The 18,676-nt window shown below is 37.7% G+C and overlaps 1 protein-coding gene across 4 annotated transcripts; it reads left to right on the top strand.

The window, feature by feature from the left end:
• Nucleotides 1-873: 873 nt before the first annotated feature.
• Nucleotides 874-18,316, top strand: LOC132872207 (ankyrin-1-like). Of its 4 annotated transcripts, none has more exons than XM_060906843.1 (5): nucleotides 874-1,270; nucleotides 8,474-8,557; nucleotides 9,650-9,790; nucleotides 14,460-14,508; nucleotides 14,845-18,316. In XM_060906843.1, exons 1-5 carry the CDS (start codon nucleotides 1,052-1,054, stop codon nucleotides 14,988-14,990), a joined length of 639 nt encoding a protein of 212 aa, XP_060762826.1. In that variant the 5' UTR covers nucleotides 874-1,051; the 3' UTR covers nucleotides 14,991-18,316. The 4 variants fall into 4 exon arrangements, with proteins under 4 accessions (XP_060762826.1, XP_060762829.1, XP_060762827.1 ...); XM_060906846.1 differs by lacking the exon at nucleotides 14,460-14,508 and adding an exon at nucleotides 13,173-13,270 and having other exon boundaries at nucleotides 14,845-14,930; XM_060906844.1 differs by lacking the exon at nucleotides 14,460-14,508 and having other exon boundaries at nucleotides 14,845-14,949.
• Nucleotides 18,317-18,676: the final 360 nt, after the last annotated feature.

Genomic DNA, 18,676 nt, shown 5'->3' with positions numbered 1-18,676 from the left:
TACATGTTGCAACTTCACCTCAAAGACAACATACTGAAGTCTGACCACATTACTTGCTACTTAAGTGTTGCCTAAAACAGTGGTTCTCAAAATGGTGTCCTGGAACTCCCAGGGGTCCATGAATTGTAATGATAAGGGGTTCATAATTTGTTGTTGTTGTTGTTGTTGTTGTTTTTATAGTGATGTAAATTACAACCATTATTATATTTATTATGGTGTTCCTAAAGTTATTAGCCAGTTTGACTGGTCACTTGAATTGAATGGGTTTAATCCAAACCCCACTAACTTAAAAACAAGTATGTGTTATACAGGACCTATGGAAAGTTCAGGAATTAAAAAAACAACTCTATAGCTCTAAGGGGGTCAGTAGAAATTATTTTATAGGGGTCCCTGTTAGATTGTTCACCCAACCACTCATATGCGCGCGCGCACACACACACACACACACACCGAGCCCAAGAAGGACACAAGCAGTTGGTGCCAGATATAGCACCTGTCGTTTTTCCCCTCTCTCACCCTCACTATGGCCATTGCTACTACTTTTGCTGTTGGGGGAGGGATTATTTAAGATATATTTGGATTTGTGTAAATGGAAAATAAGGTCATTGACTACAGTTGTATCCAAAGTGTGGATAAATCTCTTATTTCTGCTTATGTCCTAAACATATTAACAGTTTTACTGAGCTATTCAGACAAGGTAATAATAGTGTAACTGATGCAGATCTCATGTGCAACAGGAGACAGGTATTTGGGTGTTTTTGGAAGAGAGAGAGAGAGAGAGAGAGAGAGAGAGAGAGAGAGAGCATTTGTTCGTTATTGGTTAGACACTTCCCACCACCCAGCTGAGGGAGCTCAAAGGAAAAGAGAAGGGCATTAGACCACCAGGAGGGAGAGAGGGAATGGACTCTGACAAATAACTGCCAAAGTTCTTTAGATAAGAACAGCAATGAGGAAACGGAAAAGTTAAGCAAATCCTGTGGCATCTCTGGGGTCGGAAGCAGTGTGACTTAAACAACTACACATATACGTGTCTTTGCTTGTGCGAGACGTGATGTGGACTTTAGTTACAGAGCTGCTCTTCAGCTTTGTGGTGCTGGCTTTTCTGGTGCTCAGCTGCCAGAGTGTGTTGCACATTGCGAGTGGCACCGTGAGATCAGTGCTCACTTACATTCATATGCAGCTCGACCGGGAGTTGGGGGAGGATGAGAGCATGCCAGACCAAGAGGAGAATGTCACCACTCGAGTGGTGCGCCGCAGAGTTATTCTGAAGGTATCAAAGAATGTGTGTATGGGGAATGGCAGGGGTGGGGAGAGTGTTGGTTGCAAGTAGAGGCTGTTGTCTATTCTAAAGGAAATATATCTGCTAACAGTAAATGAATGTGTGGACCATCCAAAGATGTTCAGTAATATATAACCATGAACAACATACTTGTTTTGGTTTGAATCATTAAAGGAAAACATTCCACCCACAATAATATGTTTATATTGAACTATTTATGATGCGTTCGGTAATTCTGATGCAAATACGTTTGGTTGGGGCCATATTTTTGTTATTCCTATGACAAATTATCATTTAGCATGTGCTGCACTGATGTCACAGGGGGGCATTGCTAGTGCAGTTATAATGACATTTAACAGAAAAAAATAAACAATGTAAAAAAAATAAGCGATAAATATAGTGTCTTGCAGAAGTATTCATCCCCCTTGTTGTTTGTCCTGTTTTGTTACATTACAAGCTGGAATTAAAATCCAGCTTGTAATGTGACAAAACAGAACAAACACCAAGAGGGATGAATACTTCTGCAAGACACTGTAAGTGATAAGTAAATGAGCATGAGCTTCTTTTCTCATTCACCATTTCCCAGAGATGCTCACTGTCATATTAATGAGAAATCCAATCTAGAATTAGAGGAGACAACAAGATGAGAGAGCTGGACACACTCAAGGACTAAAGTGCTGCTGCATCACTCTTTATAGAGGTGATGTGAGAGCTTGTTACACTATCAGCAGGTAGCTAAAAAGGAAAACCGTTTTAGAAAACCATTGACCAAATTGAAAGCAGATCCACATCTCAATGAAATAACGTTAAAGTAGTGTCAATTCAAGCCCCATTCTCTCCAGGAGCATTGTGTCAGGTGTCGTGTTGAGATCTCATTCAATTTCAAATTATAAATCATTTTATTCTACACCGGCTGTGTTAGAATCATATTAATGTTGCTCATGTGTGATGCTGCTCTTGTTTTATGCTTTGTGTCTGTTTTTTCCACTCGTGCACACAAGTAAACCATAAACTGAAAACCCACTAAAATAAAAAAAATAAACTCACCACCTATTATGGCAGAGTTTCGAGTAGATTTTCTCATCTCATATAGAATTCTAAGTCTTATATTCTATTATATAATCCTCTGTATTACAAACTGAGGGATTTTCTACATGAAACCAGGGCATTAATGAGTGACAAGTGAATGCAATTAATTAGTACAGTGTTTCTTGACCAGGGGTCTGCGGACCTCTTGTTGTCTGTGGCCTGATTATGGGGCTCCATGGAATTGTTTCTAAAATAATATTGAAAATGTGGATGTGGTAAGTAGTATTTTTGTTAAATATTTCAAAATATATTTTAAGTATATCTTTTAGGCCCATTCAATTTCAGAAAAGCCCCATTTACAACCCCGATTCTGAAAAAGTTGGGACAAAGTACAAATTGTAAATTAAAACGGAATGCAATGATGTGGAAGTTTCAAAATGCCATATTTTATTCAGAATAGGACATAGATGACATATCAAATGTTTAAACTGAGAAAATGTATCATTTAAAGAGAAAAATTAGGTGATTTTAAATTTCATGACAACAACACATCTCAAAAAAGTTGGGACAAGGCTATGTTTACCACTGTGAGACATCCCCTTTTCTCTTTACAACAGTCTGTAAACGTCTGGGGACTGAGGAGACAAGTTGCTCAAGTTTAGGGATAGGAATGTTAACCCATTCTTGTCTAATGTAGGATTCTAGTTGTTCAACTGTCTTAGGTCTTTTTTGTCGTATCTTCCATTTTATGATGCGCCAAATGTTTTCTATGGGTGAAAGATCTGGACTGCAGGCTGGCCAGTTCAGTACCCAGACCCTTCTTCTACGCAGCCATGATGCTGTAATTGATGCAGTATGTGGTTTGGCATTGTCATGTTGGAAAATGCAAGGTCTTCCCTGAAAGAGATGGGATGGTGTCTTTCCAGATGTGTAAGCTGCCCATGCCACACGCACTAATGCAACCCCATACCCTCAGAGATGCAGGCTTCTGAACTGAGCACTGATAACAACTTGGGTCGTCCTTCTCCTCTTTAGTCCGAATGACACGGCGTCCCTGATTTCCATAAATAACTTCAAATTTTGATTCGTCTGACCACAGAACAGTTTTCCACTTTGCCACAGTCCATTTTAAATGAGCCTTGGCCCAGAGAAGACGTCTGCGCTTCTGGATCATGTTTAGATATGGCTTCTTCTTTGAACTGTAGAGTTTTAGCTGGCAACGGCGGATGGCACAGTGAATTGTGTTCACAGATAATGTTCTCTGGAAATATTCCTGAGCCCATTTTGTGATTTCCAATACAGAAGCATGCCTGTATGTGATGCAGTGCCGTCTAAGGGCCCGAAGATCACGGGCACCCAGTATGGTTTTCCGGTCTTGACCCTTACGCACAGAGATTCTTCCAGATTCTCTGAATCTTTTAATGATATTATGCACTGTAGATGATGATAGGTTCAAACTCTTTGCAATTTTACACTGTCGAACTCCTTTCTGATATTGCTCCACTATTTGTCGGCACAGAATTAGGGGGATTGGTGATCCTCTTCCCATCTTTACTTCTGAGAGCCGCTGCCACTCCAAGATGCTCTTTTTATACCCAGTCATGTTAATGACCTATTGCCAATTGACCTAATGAGTTGCAATTTGGTCCTCCAGCTGTTCCTTTTTTGTACCTTTAACTTTTCCAGCCTCTTATTGCCCCTGACCCAACTTTTTTGGGATGTGTTGCTGTCATGAAATTTCAAATGAGCCAATATTTGGCATGAAATTTCAAAATGTCTCACTTTCGACATTTGATATGTTGTCTATGTTCTATTGTGAATACAATATCAGTTTTTGAGATTTGTAAATTATTGCATTCCGTTTTTATTTACAATTTGTACTTTGTCCCAACTTTTTTGGAATCAGGGTTATACCAGATGCGCTTATCCAGAATGATATACAACATACCCAGAGCAGCCCAGGGAGCAGTTGGGGATTAGGTGCCTTGCTCAAGGGCACTTCAGCCATTCCTGCTGGTGCAGGGAATCAAACCAGTAACCTTTTGGTCCCAAAGCTATTTCTCTAATAATCACTTTAAGGGTAAAGTTAACAATAAAATATGTGAACATTTGCATTGTGTCAAAAACCTTGATTTCAAGTTTAACTTCTAAGTCAATATGTAATGAGAAATATTAATATCAATGTACAAAAATGTCACTGTTAATGTGAACTAAGGTGAATACCATTATATTGAATATAATAATGAACAGAAAATGTGTTCAAATTGACACTTGCTGTTTTATGAAAATTGTAGTGTAGAATAATTATTTATATACAGTACCAGGCAAAAGTTTGTACACCCCTACTCATTCATGGGTTTTTTCTGTATTTTGACTATTTTCTACATTGTAGAACAATACTGAAGACATCAAAACTATGAAATAATATAGGGAACATATATGGAATTATGTTATAAACATAAAACAAAATATGTTTCATATTTTAGATTCTTCAAAGCAGTGTTGTAGTTGAGTCACTAAACCTCGAGTCTGAGTCCAGTCTCGAGTCCCCAGTGTTCAAGTCCAAGTCATTAAAGAAAATTTCGAGTCGAGTCCGAGTCAAGTCTACTATTGATCTGAGTCAAGTCTGACACAAATGACACAGTTGTCACACACCCACACTCTCTAAAACACATTGGTAATTCTGAGTAGTGTGGAGATGTATGTCCCATACTAGAGCCTACAATAAATTCACAAAAAAGGATGTCTTCTATCAGGAATTTTTAGGAAAAGGATGGTGTTAAGCATCCATGTCAAAAACATCTTACAAACATAACACTCTAATGTGCTTTATTGTAACAAATGCACTTGTGTGCATTTCAGAAACATAATCATGTTACACAAACATGATGCATCCCAAAAACAAAAGCTTTGATTCTGACATCACAGAACTATATGGCAGGGAATTTGAATTTGTTTTGTTGTGTTGTTGACACTTGTGTGTGTTTCAAAATGTTATAGTATTTATCTATACTGTACAGATGAATACTGCGGTTGCTAGTAGGAGTTGCAACCGCTAGTACTGAAACCATACTAGCAATAGTATGAGAGCAACTGAAAGATATCATGACTAGTTACTCACATATTTCATACCACATCGCTCATCGCGGGCGGCACGGTGGTGTAGTGGTTAGCGCTGCCGTCTCACAGCAAGAAGGTCCGGGTTCGAGCCCCATGGCCGGCGAGTGCCTTTCTGTGTGGAGTTTGCATGTTCTCCCCGTGTCAGCGTGGGTTTCCTCCGGGTGCTCCGGTTTCCCCCACAGTCCAAAGACATGCAGGTTAGGTTAACTGGTGACTCTAATGGACCATAGGTGTGAATGTGAGTGTGAATGGTTGTCTGTGTCTATGTGTCAGCCCTGTGATGACCTAGCGACTTGTCCAGGGTGTACCCCGCCTTTCGCCCATAGTCAGCTGGGATAGGCTCCAGCTTGCCTGCGACCCTGTAGAACAGGATAAAGCGGCTAGAGATAATGAGATGAGATGAGATCGCTCATCGCGTGGGTCAACAAGGAGCGCGTCCCCCAGTGGGATGCCAGGCTGGGGTTGAGAAGATTGCTACTGGTAAAGAACTGTCAAGAGCTGTATAGTAAACTTAGCAACATAACAGCTGTACTACAGGAAAGGCGGTTGAAGGGCACTTGGGAGGAGGAAGAATGAGGAAATAGTAAGTCAAGTGCTTCTTTGGGAGCCAGAGCAAGAAAGAGGGGAAGACCAGCACTTACATATGTGGACCAGCTACGGAAAGACTCTGGACTGTCCACTGAGTCATTGAAAACCATCATGGATGACCGTGAAGAATGGGGGAAACTAGTTTGTGATGCCCGAGCGCGCTCGAACTAAGCAAGCAAGCAAAATGTTACGCAAACGTTTCATCTAAAACCAAAATAGGTCTGATTCTGACACCATGGAACTAAAATTTAAAAAAAAAATCAGAGTCTTCGTCTCCAATTTATGAGTCCAAATGCAGTTAATGCACGAGTCTGAGTCCAAATCCGAGTCATCAGTGCTCAAGTCCAAGTCAAGTTATGAGTCCTTAAAATTAGGGCATGAGTCGGACTCGAGTCCAAGTCCTGGACTCAAGTATTACAAGTCTGCTTCAAAGTAGCCAGTATTTACCTTGATGAGGCTTTGCACACTATTGGCATTATTTTAACCAGCTTCATGAGGTAGTCACCTAGAATGCTTTTCAATTAACAGGTGTGTCTCTTTAATCAGTTAATTAGTGAACTAGTTTTTTACCTTCTTAATGCATTTGAGATTAAACAGTAAATAGTAAATAATAAAAATACAGTAAATAGCCATATTCCACAATTGTAGTAACCCATATTATGCCAAGAACCGCTCAACTAAGTAAAGAGAAACAACATCCATCATTACTTTAAGACATGAAGTGACTTTTAATTAATAAAATAAATAAAAAACACTGAATTAGAAGGTGTGTCAAGACTTGACTGGTACTGTATGTTATAATTATATATTATATTCTGTATATACGTAGTATCTGGGGGTCCACAAGGATCAGTCCTCCAATATGCTTGGGATCCAGAGATGAAAAAGTTTGAGAAACACCATGTCAATAGAGAGCAGAGTTCAGTTTGCGTGGCTATAGGGGGTATGTTTATCAGCATGGGGTCTCCAGTAGTGGTCTAATAGACTAATTCCATTAATTATTAAACATTAAACCGTTAAACTTGCTCTCAAAACAAAAAAGAAATGTAAATTCACCTACTTGTAATTAATAATGGAATGCTGGAGTTACCAAAACAGATTAAAATCACAGTGCCAGTAGCTGATATGGAAACACAGTCCACTGTGTGTGGGGTGAGGGCTTGACATGATGCTTATGTTACTCATCTGGTGTGAATCTGGTTTCACAATTTCATTACAAATAATCTGGGATGCCATTGCACATCAGATGTTAATTAGGAAGATTAATATGCAAGTGATTCAGTGTGGATTTTTCCCTTATGTTTGACAATGAAATAGAAGAACACACGTATTTCAGTGAGCACTAAAGCTGCACATTATGTTATCCATCCATTATCTGTAGCCACTTATCCTGTGCAGGGTCGCAGGCAAGCTGGAGCCTATCCCAGCTGACTATGTGCAAGAGGCGGGGTACACCCTGGACAAGTCACCAGGTCATTGCAGGGCTAGCACATAGAGACAAACAACCATTCACACCTACAGTCAATTTAGAGCCACCAATTAGCCTAACCTGCATGTCTTTGGACTGTGGGGGAAACCAGAGCACCCAGAGGAAACCCAGACAGATGCGGGGAGAACATGCAAACACCACACAGAAAGGCCCTCGTCGGCCGCTGGGCTCGAACCCAGGACCTTCTTGCTGTGAGGTGACAGTGCTAACCACTGCACCACCATGCCACCGCATTATGTTATGTGCATTATAATTATATTATTTTTTGGTCAGAATGTTTCTGAAGTAATATTAATGTTTTTGAAATTGAGTCCCTTAACTTAGTACACTGAAGTGATTTCATCTTGTAAGAACTGTAGTAGTTTTTGTTAGAAATCTTAGGGTCATACTTAGAACATTTAATGTAGTGTGAATGTTTTTCACTTCCCACTTTAATCCAAATGTATGTGAAACATTTCCACAAACACATTTCGATAGTACACTTTTCTTGTTTGTTTTATCATTTTTCTTTCTGACTTTGCACCACTTTGTGTTTATATATAGTGTACAGCCAGTCAAAAAAAAGCCATTTAATGTGTTTCATCTGCCATGTTTTATTTCATGACCAATGTTTACAGTTCTGGATGAATGCAATGACTGGGGACGTGATGTGAATATGGTTCAGTGGCTTTATCAAACAAGCAGTAACAAATGACAAAAAATAGTGTACACTATGTCTCACTATAATGTGTTTGTAGTTTTTGGTGTATAATGGCTTTTGCATGTTCATTATATTATATTATATTCATTTTGAAATGACAACTCATCAGCTGAGCTACCTTAAGCAAGACAGCATTACATTTGGCTGATACATTTGCTTGGAAATCAAAGCATTCAGTAGCTTTTCTCTCTGTTTTGATCTGCTTCCCAGGACTTTTTTATTTCTTTAGGAATTTCTCACTGCTTTTATGCTGTCATATATTACATAGGGTGATGAAGCTGTGGATCTTCCTGGAGAACAAGTGAGTGAGGAGCAGTTTACAGATGAGCATGGCAACATCGTCACCAAAAAGGTCAGCTTTCCCATCCTACCGCCTGTTGCTTGCAGCAAAGTCACTTCAACATTCATCAACTCAAATGAAATAATCATCTCTGAACAGCTGTGACAAAATGACTATTGCAGTAATAATCATTTTGTTCACTGTTACTCTATTCTGTTCATTAGTGATTAAGTGACAATTTCATTGTGTCCACATGTTGATGTGTGATGGGAGTGGCTATAATTACACATCTGATGCCTGGTCCACACTAAAATATTTATAAATGCTTAACATATGAATGATCTGAGTTATAATAACAGATTTTTGACCCTGGAGCAACACACACACACACACACACACACACACACACACACACACACACACACACACACTAAAAACTCCACTAATTTTCATATTATGCTCACGAGCGCTGGTCATGATCCTGATTCGATCCAGCAGAATTTCTCATGAACAAACACAGCTTCAGATCAAAACAGTCTCGGCAGATGTTTTAAGACCAGCATAAAATTGTAACCTCAAAATCTTCTCAATTATCTTCAAGTGTGGCACAGGCATTAATCAGCCTTGCAAAGACAGACTGGCACTGATGGTCCTTTTGTCATGTGTCAAATGTTTTGCTGCATTTGCCTCTTCCTCTTTGCAACTGTTTGTCCAATCAAATATTGCAAAGATCAAGAAAGACAAAGACAACATATGTTAAGAGCACGACTGCAACGCAGCACTCAGTTCATTTTCACTTCCACCTTTCAGACAGACAAAGAGAGAGTGGTAAAGTAGAGAAAGGGCGTGTGGTTGAGGTATTGAAGAAATGATTCTTCTTAAATGATTTGAAAGTTAGCCAGAAAGGAATGGGAGGTTTCTGGCTCAAGTCCTCACATCCTCTTGATCATCACAAAGCTTTGTTTTAGATTACACTCATTTCTTTTCCATTCCCTTTTTTCTTTTGTTAAAGCTTATACCCAACATATCATCTTCTCACAAACTTTTACTTTGTTTTAAACCTTTGTTCTGTTTGATTTTCATTGTTTAATGTCATCTCATCTATTTCTCTTGTTTGTTTCCTTTGTTCCACTTTGACTCCATGGCTCTCATTGGGTGGTGTAGGTCGTGAGGAAGGTGGTTCGGAGAGGAAAAGGTGAGGGTGAGGGTCAGGAGTTCATTATAGATGGGCAACAGGAAGCTGATGAGTTGGATGCTGACGCAGAGCAGTTCATGGGCTATGCCATCCTTGGCCGGGAAAGCAAGGTGGGCTTCTGAGCAGGCCTGGATCTGGGCTTCCATTTATGGACTAAACTGCCGTGTGTTAGTACAATGGGTGCTGTAGATTAGCTGAGCATGTTGAAAAGTAGCACACTAAATTTAGTCTTTATTTGATTTGAAAGTCAGATTAACATTTCTTGCTTTCAGTAGCACAATGCTTAAATGAGTGTGTAAGTAAAGAATGTCCAAGTGAATACTAAATGTCCAGGTAAATGCTGTGTTTTTCAAATTACAATGGCAAACTATCTGAGGTTCTGTGCTATAAAATATACAAATAGCAATATTAAAATAGACAGATATGCCCTCACTGTCCACTTTATTAGGAATACTTGTACATCTGCGCATGCAATTTTCCAACCGGCCAATCATGTGGCAGCATGTATAAACTCATGAAGTTACAAGAGCTGCAGTTTCTGCTCACATGTTCACAGAGTTATCTCTGTTACTTTGACTGGAATGGTCTCTAGAGTTGACACAATGGAATGGTGCAAGATAGATAGATAGATAGATAGATAGATAGATAGATAGATAGATAGATAGATAGATAGATAGATAGATAGATAGATAGATAGATAGATAGATAGATAGATAGATAGATAGATAGATAGATAGATAGATAGATAGATTCATTCATTCATTCATTCATTCATTCATTCATTCATTCCAGTGACCGGCATTTCGACGGGCAGAAACATCTTGTGTATAGGTTAGAGAAGAATGGCCAGATTGATTGAGTCAACAGGAAGGCTGAGGTTAAGTATGTGACAAAAGAAAATTAACTTGATGTGTCTGTATAAATGTTACCACTGAAAATTGCTTGAAATAAACTTTAAAATCCTATTTAAATTTTCTGTGACAAATATGCACAAACTTATGCCACTTCGAATGTTGAAAAATCAGGGTCAATTGTTCTACATTAAAAAAAAAAGGAAAATGGTCGGAGAAAATGTGACCACGTTCCTAGCAAAATACTTTTCTAAATGTTATAACTTCTAAATCTTTTGACAAAGATCAATGAAATAAAAATGGAGGTACCAGATAACTTAAATTCCATGGAAATGATGCCAACTATTTTATTAATCAATCACTAATTAATTAATGAATTGAAACTAATTAACGATTAATTAAAAACTCAGCATGAACCAAAAACTTCCATGTGATTTAGAATATTTTAATGAAATTTTCACCATTCAGTAGATGAGCCTTGTCAAAATCGTCAATCATCATCTCTTCATTTTTATCATTTTGGCTGTAAATCAATAGTAAGCAACATAAACTACAACAAAAGCATAATAAATGCATGATATGAGTAATATAAATCATTAATTGGATTAACTGAGCTGCTTCAATGGCAAACTCTAGCCAGATTTCTGCAACTTCCACTCAGACAGATTTGTATAAACGTCAAAAACTATGTGATGCTCCAAAATTACTTGAAAATAACAAGTGATGCAGACAAATGTATTAACTAACAAATAAAATGAGATTTGACACTATGAAAACTTATCTTCATATCAATGAACCAGCATGAAGTCATGACTTTCACTGACTTTGCCAGCATTCAGCAAAGTTCTGGCAACTTCATTCACATACTTCTATATCCATTCACAAAACCATGAAAGGTTAAGTGATGGAAGATTTTGTGGACCACATCATCAATACAGGCATTCTCTCAGTAGTTCTAAAAATACAGCTTCAAAACTAGACTTAAGTTGAGTCATGGTATAGTGCATGTGAGCCAAGCCTGATCAGCAGCAATGAACCAGGTGATCAGTAATTGGATGACCTACTGTGGTACCTCAAATAACCACTCTTTACAAACATGGTGAGCAGAAAACCAACCCAGAATGAACAACATGTAAAAGCTTGAGGTGGATGGGCTACAACAACATTAGACCGTTATTTTTACCCCATTCTGATGTTTGATGTGAAGATTAACTGAAGCTCTTGACCTGTATCTGCATGATTTTATTCTTTACCCTGCTGCCACATGATTGGCTGACTGGATAGTTGTGTGAATGTTCAAGTGTTCCTAATAAAGTGAACACCGAGTGTAAACTATAATAAAAGGCTGATCTGACATGAAAGAAATACATGTTACACTATGTGGATTTTATGTTAATTATTTGGTTTTATAGTAGAACTCATTTGAAGGAAACATCATATTTTTCATATTAGAATGATGCTGAAGCTAATTTATTAACCAAGCACGTAATTATCAACAACACTGAGTAGCTCTGTTTCCACTGAGGTTCCTTATGATTGTGTTGTAAATGGTAGGTCTATAGCCTAACACTATGAAAGGAGTAAGGCCAAATGGAGTTATTTAATCTTGAAATCATTAACAACCCTCATTAACAGACAATGTTTAAATTCTACCAAACATTGCTGGAGTAATAATTTATGTTTTATGAAGAGTCTCTAAATTCTGAGGTCCCTAACAAAAGCATTAAAGCAGCTTTGTTAATATGACACTGAATTTTCTCAGGCGTCCCAAATGCGTCATGATTACATTTTCCTCAGCATGCACGTGCCGTTTATTTTTTTCATCACCTCATTTTCATTCTGTCCCAAAAGGAGGAACCAATCACAGTGAAAGTTCTAAACAAGGACATTTTCAGTGGCATTGTATCAATATCAGTTATTTAGTTAAAATGTGGATTCATTCAGAAAATCATGTGTGTTCTACTTTATCAGTAAATCTACAGGCAAGACTGTTACTGTGTAATAATCTTAGTTAAATCCAATTGAAGGAAATCTTTATCATACTGAAATCTGCTTCCAAAAAAGACAGTGAATTTGAGGTAATGACAACCAGTGACCTACTTTTTTAACACACCATACCTCCTGTGTATCAATGGCATCTGATTCTTGTTTCCTGGTAATTTATAATGGTTTTAATCAGTTAATCTGTTTTGGTTCCTCTTTGTGGGGTTTGTTTTTTTCACTGTTTTCATGTATGCTTCATTAAAACTCTTCTTTCTGTAAACTATTGAATGTGTTTGTCCTTCTGCGTGCAGCACTGCTTTTTGACCTGTACACATTTCTGATGCTTCTCCTTTCTGTCTCTCCTATTTCCATGTCTTTCTCCCCCACACTGTCCATCTCACTATGGACTGCACCATCTCTCCATGTCTCACATATCTCCCTCTGACCTTAACTATATCTTTCGGCTTCACCTCTGTTTTCCTGATGCCTCTCCCTCTTTCTCTTTCCAATTCACATACCTCTCCATCAACTCTCCATTCTGCATTTATGACACTTTTCCTTGACCCTCCCACTTTCTGGACTGTCCCATCTGCTGCTGTTGCTGTGCTGTTCTCCGCTACTCGTCACCCCACCTTCTCCTCTTCCTCGCACTTGATAGCCGGATGTTGTGGATGTGAAGAAGGGAGGGGCTCAGATAGTGAAATGTGCCACTTTGCGAAGAGTAAAGCAGTGAGCAGCACTCGTTCGGCTGTCCAGGTACAGGCTAAAGGCATGCCACTGGCTTGCTTAATCCTGCTAACCATGGGGATTAATTGGCCTTTTGAGTACAACATGGGATGCATATGTTTTCATCAAATTTGCATTATTAAAGTGGATGCAAAATAAATGTTAGTGAGGAACAACTGAAGTCGAGTGCAAACTACACAACTTTCCAAATCTCAGAATTGCACACTGTCATTTTAAACCCTTGTGATCTGGTGTTTGATGAATCTAGGGGAGTGCACACTACACGATCAATTGCAGAGCAGGCGCACATATTACACAATCTTTCATAATCTTTTTTTTTCTGTGGATTTTTATTCCCACCAGCTGTCTCCTGACAGCTTGCATCATTAGGATTCAAACTCACAATCTCCCAACAGTAGGGTGAAGGCTTTTCTGTTGCACTACTCCAGATCCTGTTTTCTCATGAAAATAAACACGAAAGCATGTGATATTGTCACAATCCTGTGCAAATACAAGAAAAAGGAGAAATGTGTAGGAAATAGTGGTTGTGGGCAGAGAAGAGTGTCAGTTCTGCAGAGGTATAGTGAAGAAAACAACTATTTTTGATACTGTGTGGCACCAGGAATCATGTCATGTCTGTTTTTATTTTTGCTGTTCCTAACAAACATTTTTGTATGATAGTCACCAAGCTCCAAAATTAGTCAGTGACTGGAGCCAAAATCGTGTAGTGTGCACTAGGCTTTACAGGCCTGATCAAAAAGGTGAATACATAACATATGAGTTTATGTGACATTTAGTGAAAACTACAGAAACTAATGCTAATAATTAACTAATGTTTTTTTTTGTGTGTGTGTGTTTCTTGAACAAGTCTCCATCTTTCGAATATTAAGAGGGAATATGAGAGGAAAGGTTAACATGTTTCACATAAGAGTTGTTTAGTCACATTGTGACTGCATGATTTAAGGAGGAAAGTAGACTGCATTATAGTCCAGGCAGAGCACACCATTTCCTATTAGTACATGGGTTTCTAAACGTTTTAATGTCGTTCATATACCAGACATAATCTACTGTAAATACAAACCTCATGACCTAAAAGATAAAGCAAGTGCCAGTATTCTTATCATCAGGATGATGCTGGGATAATTACTGCAAATATTCAAACTGGTAATTGGTAAACTAACCATTTATACATCCATTTTTGTTTACTTTGTACTTCTAGATGTTCCATTTTCAACTCTACTACACTGATGGAAATGCAAATATTAAAGGTACACTATGTAGGATTTAGTGGCATCTAGGGGTGAGTTTGCAGATTGCAACCAACTGAATACCCCTCCCTCACCCCCTCCTTTCCAAGCGCGTATTAGAATCAAGGTGGCCATCAGGTGCAATAATATCCATCTGCAGAGTCACAGTTTCACACCAGCAGTTTAATTCCAGTGTCAGCACATCTACCGCCACTTTTATGGTTTATCTTAGCAACTCTTTGGCTAATCGACATTTTAATCATTTTAGGTTTGTTTCCAATAAATTCCAATAAATCATGAGGAATAATGCTTATAATTATGCCTTATCTGAAATTAATCTTTCTCTCTTCACTCTAGGACTTGTCTCCCGCACCCAAACCTTCTCTCATAGACACATGATGAGCATCAAGAACTGCAAGAAAGTGGAAAACCAGGCAAAGGACATCAGTGCCAATAGATGGCTTTTAGGCTTCTTTTTAAAGCAAACCTACAATGAGAACTAGGCTAAAAGCATGATTTCATATAAAAATGAAAATGAAACCTAGGAGAAAAAAAAACTTCCAAAAAAAAAGCATCCAAAAAGTGCTTCCTGTAATCCCTGTATCAGCATGCGAGAGTGCTGTCGCATGGCCTGCCTTTACATACACCACAGAAAACAAAGGATTAAGGGGCTCCTGGTGATATAAGGGGCATGAAACAAGGGAAGAGTTTGTGAATATGGGGTATAACTGAACCCAGAGCTCAGCCCTGAATATTGTATTTCAGCAAAGTTGTGGTTAATTAACATATATGCAAAAGCCGACACACACGTAGTCAAATGAAGCAACGGTTCCCCCTCCAAATCTCACAAATTTTGAGTCTTCCAATATATTATTTGTTATAGTTTACTCTATAACTTTAAAATATAATCTCACAACACACCAGTTTTTCTTCCAGCACTGGTTTTGTGCATAATCCTGTATATGCACTGAAATATTTAATGTGTGTGTTATGTCTGTATGTGTGGTTTATGTTACAGCCCAAACCAGGAAGAGAAAAAAAAACTAATGTATGCAAAGATACTGCTGCTGATATACTTCTTTGCCCATGCTTCTACTTAGTCTCATACAACAGACGGCACTTATAATGTCAGTGTCAAAACATCAGTGTTACTCCTAGATGGTTTTGTTTTTTCCTGAAATGCAGGCATGGGGGGAGGGGGGTGTTTCCTTCTTTTTTTTTCATTTTTCCCATTGTCTCTCCACTCATGGGAAAGCAGTAGGGCTTTTGCCCTTCAGTAGATATTTATTTTTGAACACAGTATTGCTTCTTATAACTGTCATCATAAATTGTTTTCTTGGACATTTAGGACTTAAGACTTACTGAGACACTATTAATTGCTCATGGCATAATGAATGTGACAGAATGCCAGCCGTTTACCATTGAGCATGCGCGCACACACACACACCTGCCTGACTTTTAAACTTGTGTTAAGTACAAATGTAGCAACCAAGTCTTCCATTTCAAATGATATCAGTAGCTCAGGTTTAGTTTTGCTGGAAAGATGCTGTGGCCTATATGAGGGAAGGCAATGTGAATGAAAAGCTGTTAGTGAGGAGGCTGGAGTTAGTTCTTGGTTTCCTTATTCATCTTTCATAATTTATTATTTCATATGGCGTACAAAAATGTAGATACTTTAACCTCTTCAGAGATTCTATCACCTCAAATCTGAAGCGTGGAAATGTTCCAATATTCCATGTGAACACCAGGATGTAAGAATTAGTGCTGGTCTGGCAAGAGAGAGACATTACATGTAATTGTTCACAACCTAGTCTGGAAACAAGATCCCACATAAATACCGCAATAAGCAACACTATGAAAGCAATAGATATCAGTTTGCAGGTGTACTTTTTTATATATACCATTTTACTTTTTTTCTTTAATTCTTACGAATGGACATTATATAAGAGAGAACATTGTCAGTAGATTAAGGAGTGGAATTTCCTGAAATTCCTTGGCTGGTGTGAAAAGCTTTAATTGTGACAAGAACAGAAACTGACTTTAGTATAAAGTGGTCTGATGTCACTGTGTCCTGCATTAAGTGATTTTTGTTTGTTTGTTTGTTTGTTTACCTTTACTGTAATTTTTTGCTATTTTGAAGACAAAATTCCCAAAATTGTGTTGCCAAATTGAAATTAGAGAAAAACAATTGACATTAAAAACCCATTTACTTTACTAATGCTTGGAAAGCAATAGACACATGACAAAACGCGCATAAGGATACTTTTCTTCTGTAATGTTTTCTGTTTTGCGGCATAGTTTGACCAGCCATTATTAAGTATGATGAGTTTCAAGGCTGATGTGTGAATTTGCTGCAGAATACCGGCAGATATTTTTTTAGAGCTCAACAAAGACACTTTGAAACACTGTGATTAGACTGTAGCACTGTCCAAGCAACTTTTCCAACTACACACAAACACATATTACTCTTCACTTAGGCACAGTTAATACTTATACCTTCTGACTGTATGTTTCAAACTTAGAATATATCATAAGTGTATTTGTTGAAGGCAGATATACCTAAACTTGAGAATATTTTTTCTAATTTTCTGCACAATGACGTAGCTCTCACTGGCTCTACTTTTAAAGTGTCATTATGAATGATGAATGTGTCGCTCCATTGTTCATCATGGTAACATTTAAAAGGCCCTTCTGAAAAGAAAAAATGTAGCTAAACACTTGCTTTGCCATTGCAAATTCACTGAAAATGTTCATTACGTTCAACAAGGATTTCATGCCAGGATCTTCTGATGTAAAACATTGTTTAACCATTTCAAAATCCCAAGATACAGATGCAGTTGAGATCAATGCTCTAAAATCTAATCCTCAAAGTTTCTCAGCCACCTATATTTATATTTTGTGTTAATTCCAGTCAAAATGTTAAATCGTCATCAGCCAGTTAACACAAGTGAGATGAATCAGAGACAATATTCACTTGAATGACTCTAATAAATTGAAAATATGGAGTGAGTAAATTATGCTAAAGAAAGCTCTTTGTAACCAGGGATCCATAAAATGGATCAAGCTCATAAAATGAAATGTCTCCAAAAGTAAAACCAAGCTAATCATTACTCATTACACATAATCAAAATGATATTGAGATGTTAGAGAGAAGTGTGCTATAAACATATCATGGTGTAAATCTGAAATGACAGTTCTCTGTACATTATGCAAACAATCCCGTATTGCGTGGTAATGTAATGTAGCATCACCCAGAAACAGAAATGATGTCAGAATTGATTAACTGTCACTTGTTTTTAGCATCATACCTTAGCATCATGGAGCATATACAGTATTAACAAACTGTATTTCCTTCAGTTAAATGACATTGTGAGACTGTGAGTTTATACATTCATGTGACTGTGTAACAATTCAGTTCATAGCATTTTAGTACTATGTAATCCAAAAATAGCTTTGGGATCAGAAACACATTAGAAAACAGACACGATATGAAGATGCAGTACAGTGAAGTGTTACTAAACCAAAATACACCAAAGTTTCCTGTTAAATATTTTAAAATACACAAAATGTATTCTTTCTTTAATACTTACCACTAACTACATGCCAGAAAATACTGCTGAATAATATTCATACAAATATAAACCTAATACAGTACAAATTTAGTTTATTTGATTTATTTTACATTATAAAAGCCAATGTACTGTTGCAGAATGCTGCAGATGTGCTGGAATGATTCATTAAAACTTGTGAAAAGCAGAGTAATCCATATATGAACTGATAATGAGCATTATTTCATACAGTTTTATTAAGTAATCACTTTATCTAGATCAGAAAGATGAACGTTTTCTACATACACATGTTTTCCAAACCATTTCACTGACTTCAGTTGCAAATGGTTAATTCCAAAATGTTAGAGAAATAGTCAAAACGGTGCTCAGAATATATCATTCTTGTTTAATCTTCATTATGTTCACACATAGCAAGGCATGTTTATGCTATCTAATTTTTTAAATGTTTTATTTTATATTTATTTTAAAAGCTGAAATGATGTCTCAGACGAAAAGGCCATGAACCAGCAATGTGCAAAAATATGAGCCACTTTTGAGATTATTCACATTGTCATTTTGTAGTGTGCTAACATGGTATTTATTCTCATTGTATCGGCCTGTGGGCCTCTGTAGAGGATAAG

Source organism: Neoarius graeffei, chromosome 24 (assembly GCF_027579695.1).
Source record: "Neoarius graeffei isolate fNeoGra1 chromosome 24, fNeoGra1.pri, whole genome shotgun sequence".
NCBI lineage: Eukaryota > Metazoa > Chordata > Actinopteri > Siluriformes > Ariidae > Neoarius > Neoarius graeffei.
Note: the sequence above shows the minus strand (reverse complement) of the source record. Positions and strands in the feature narration are given on the sequence as shown.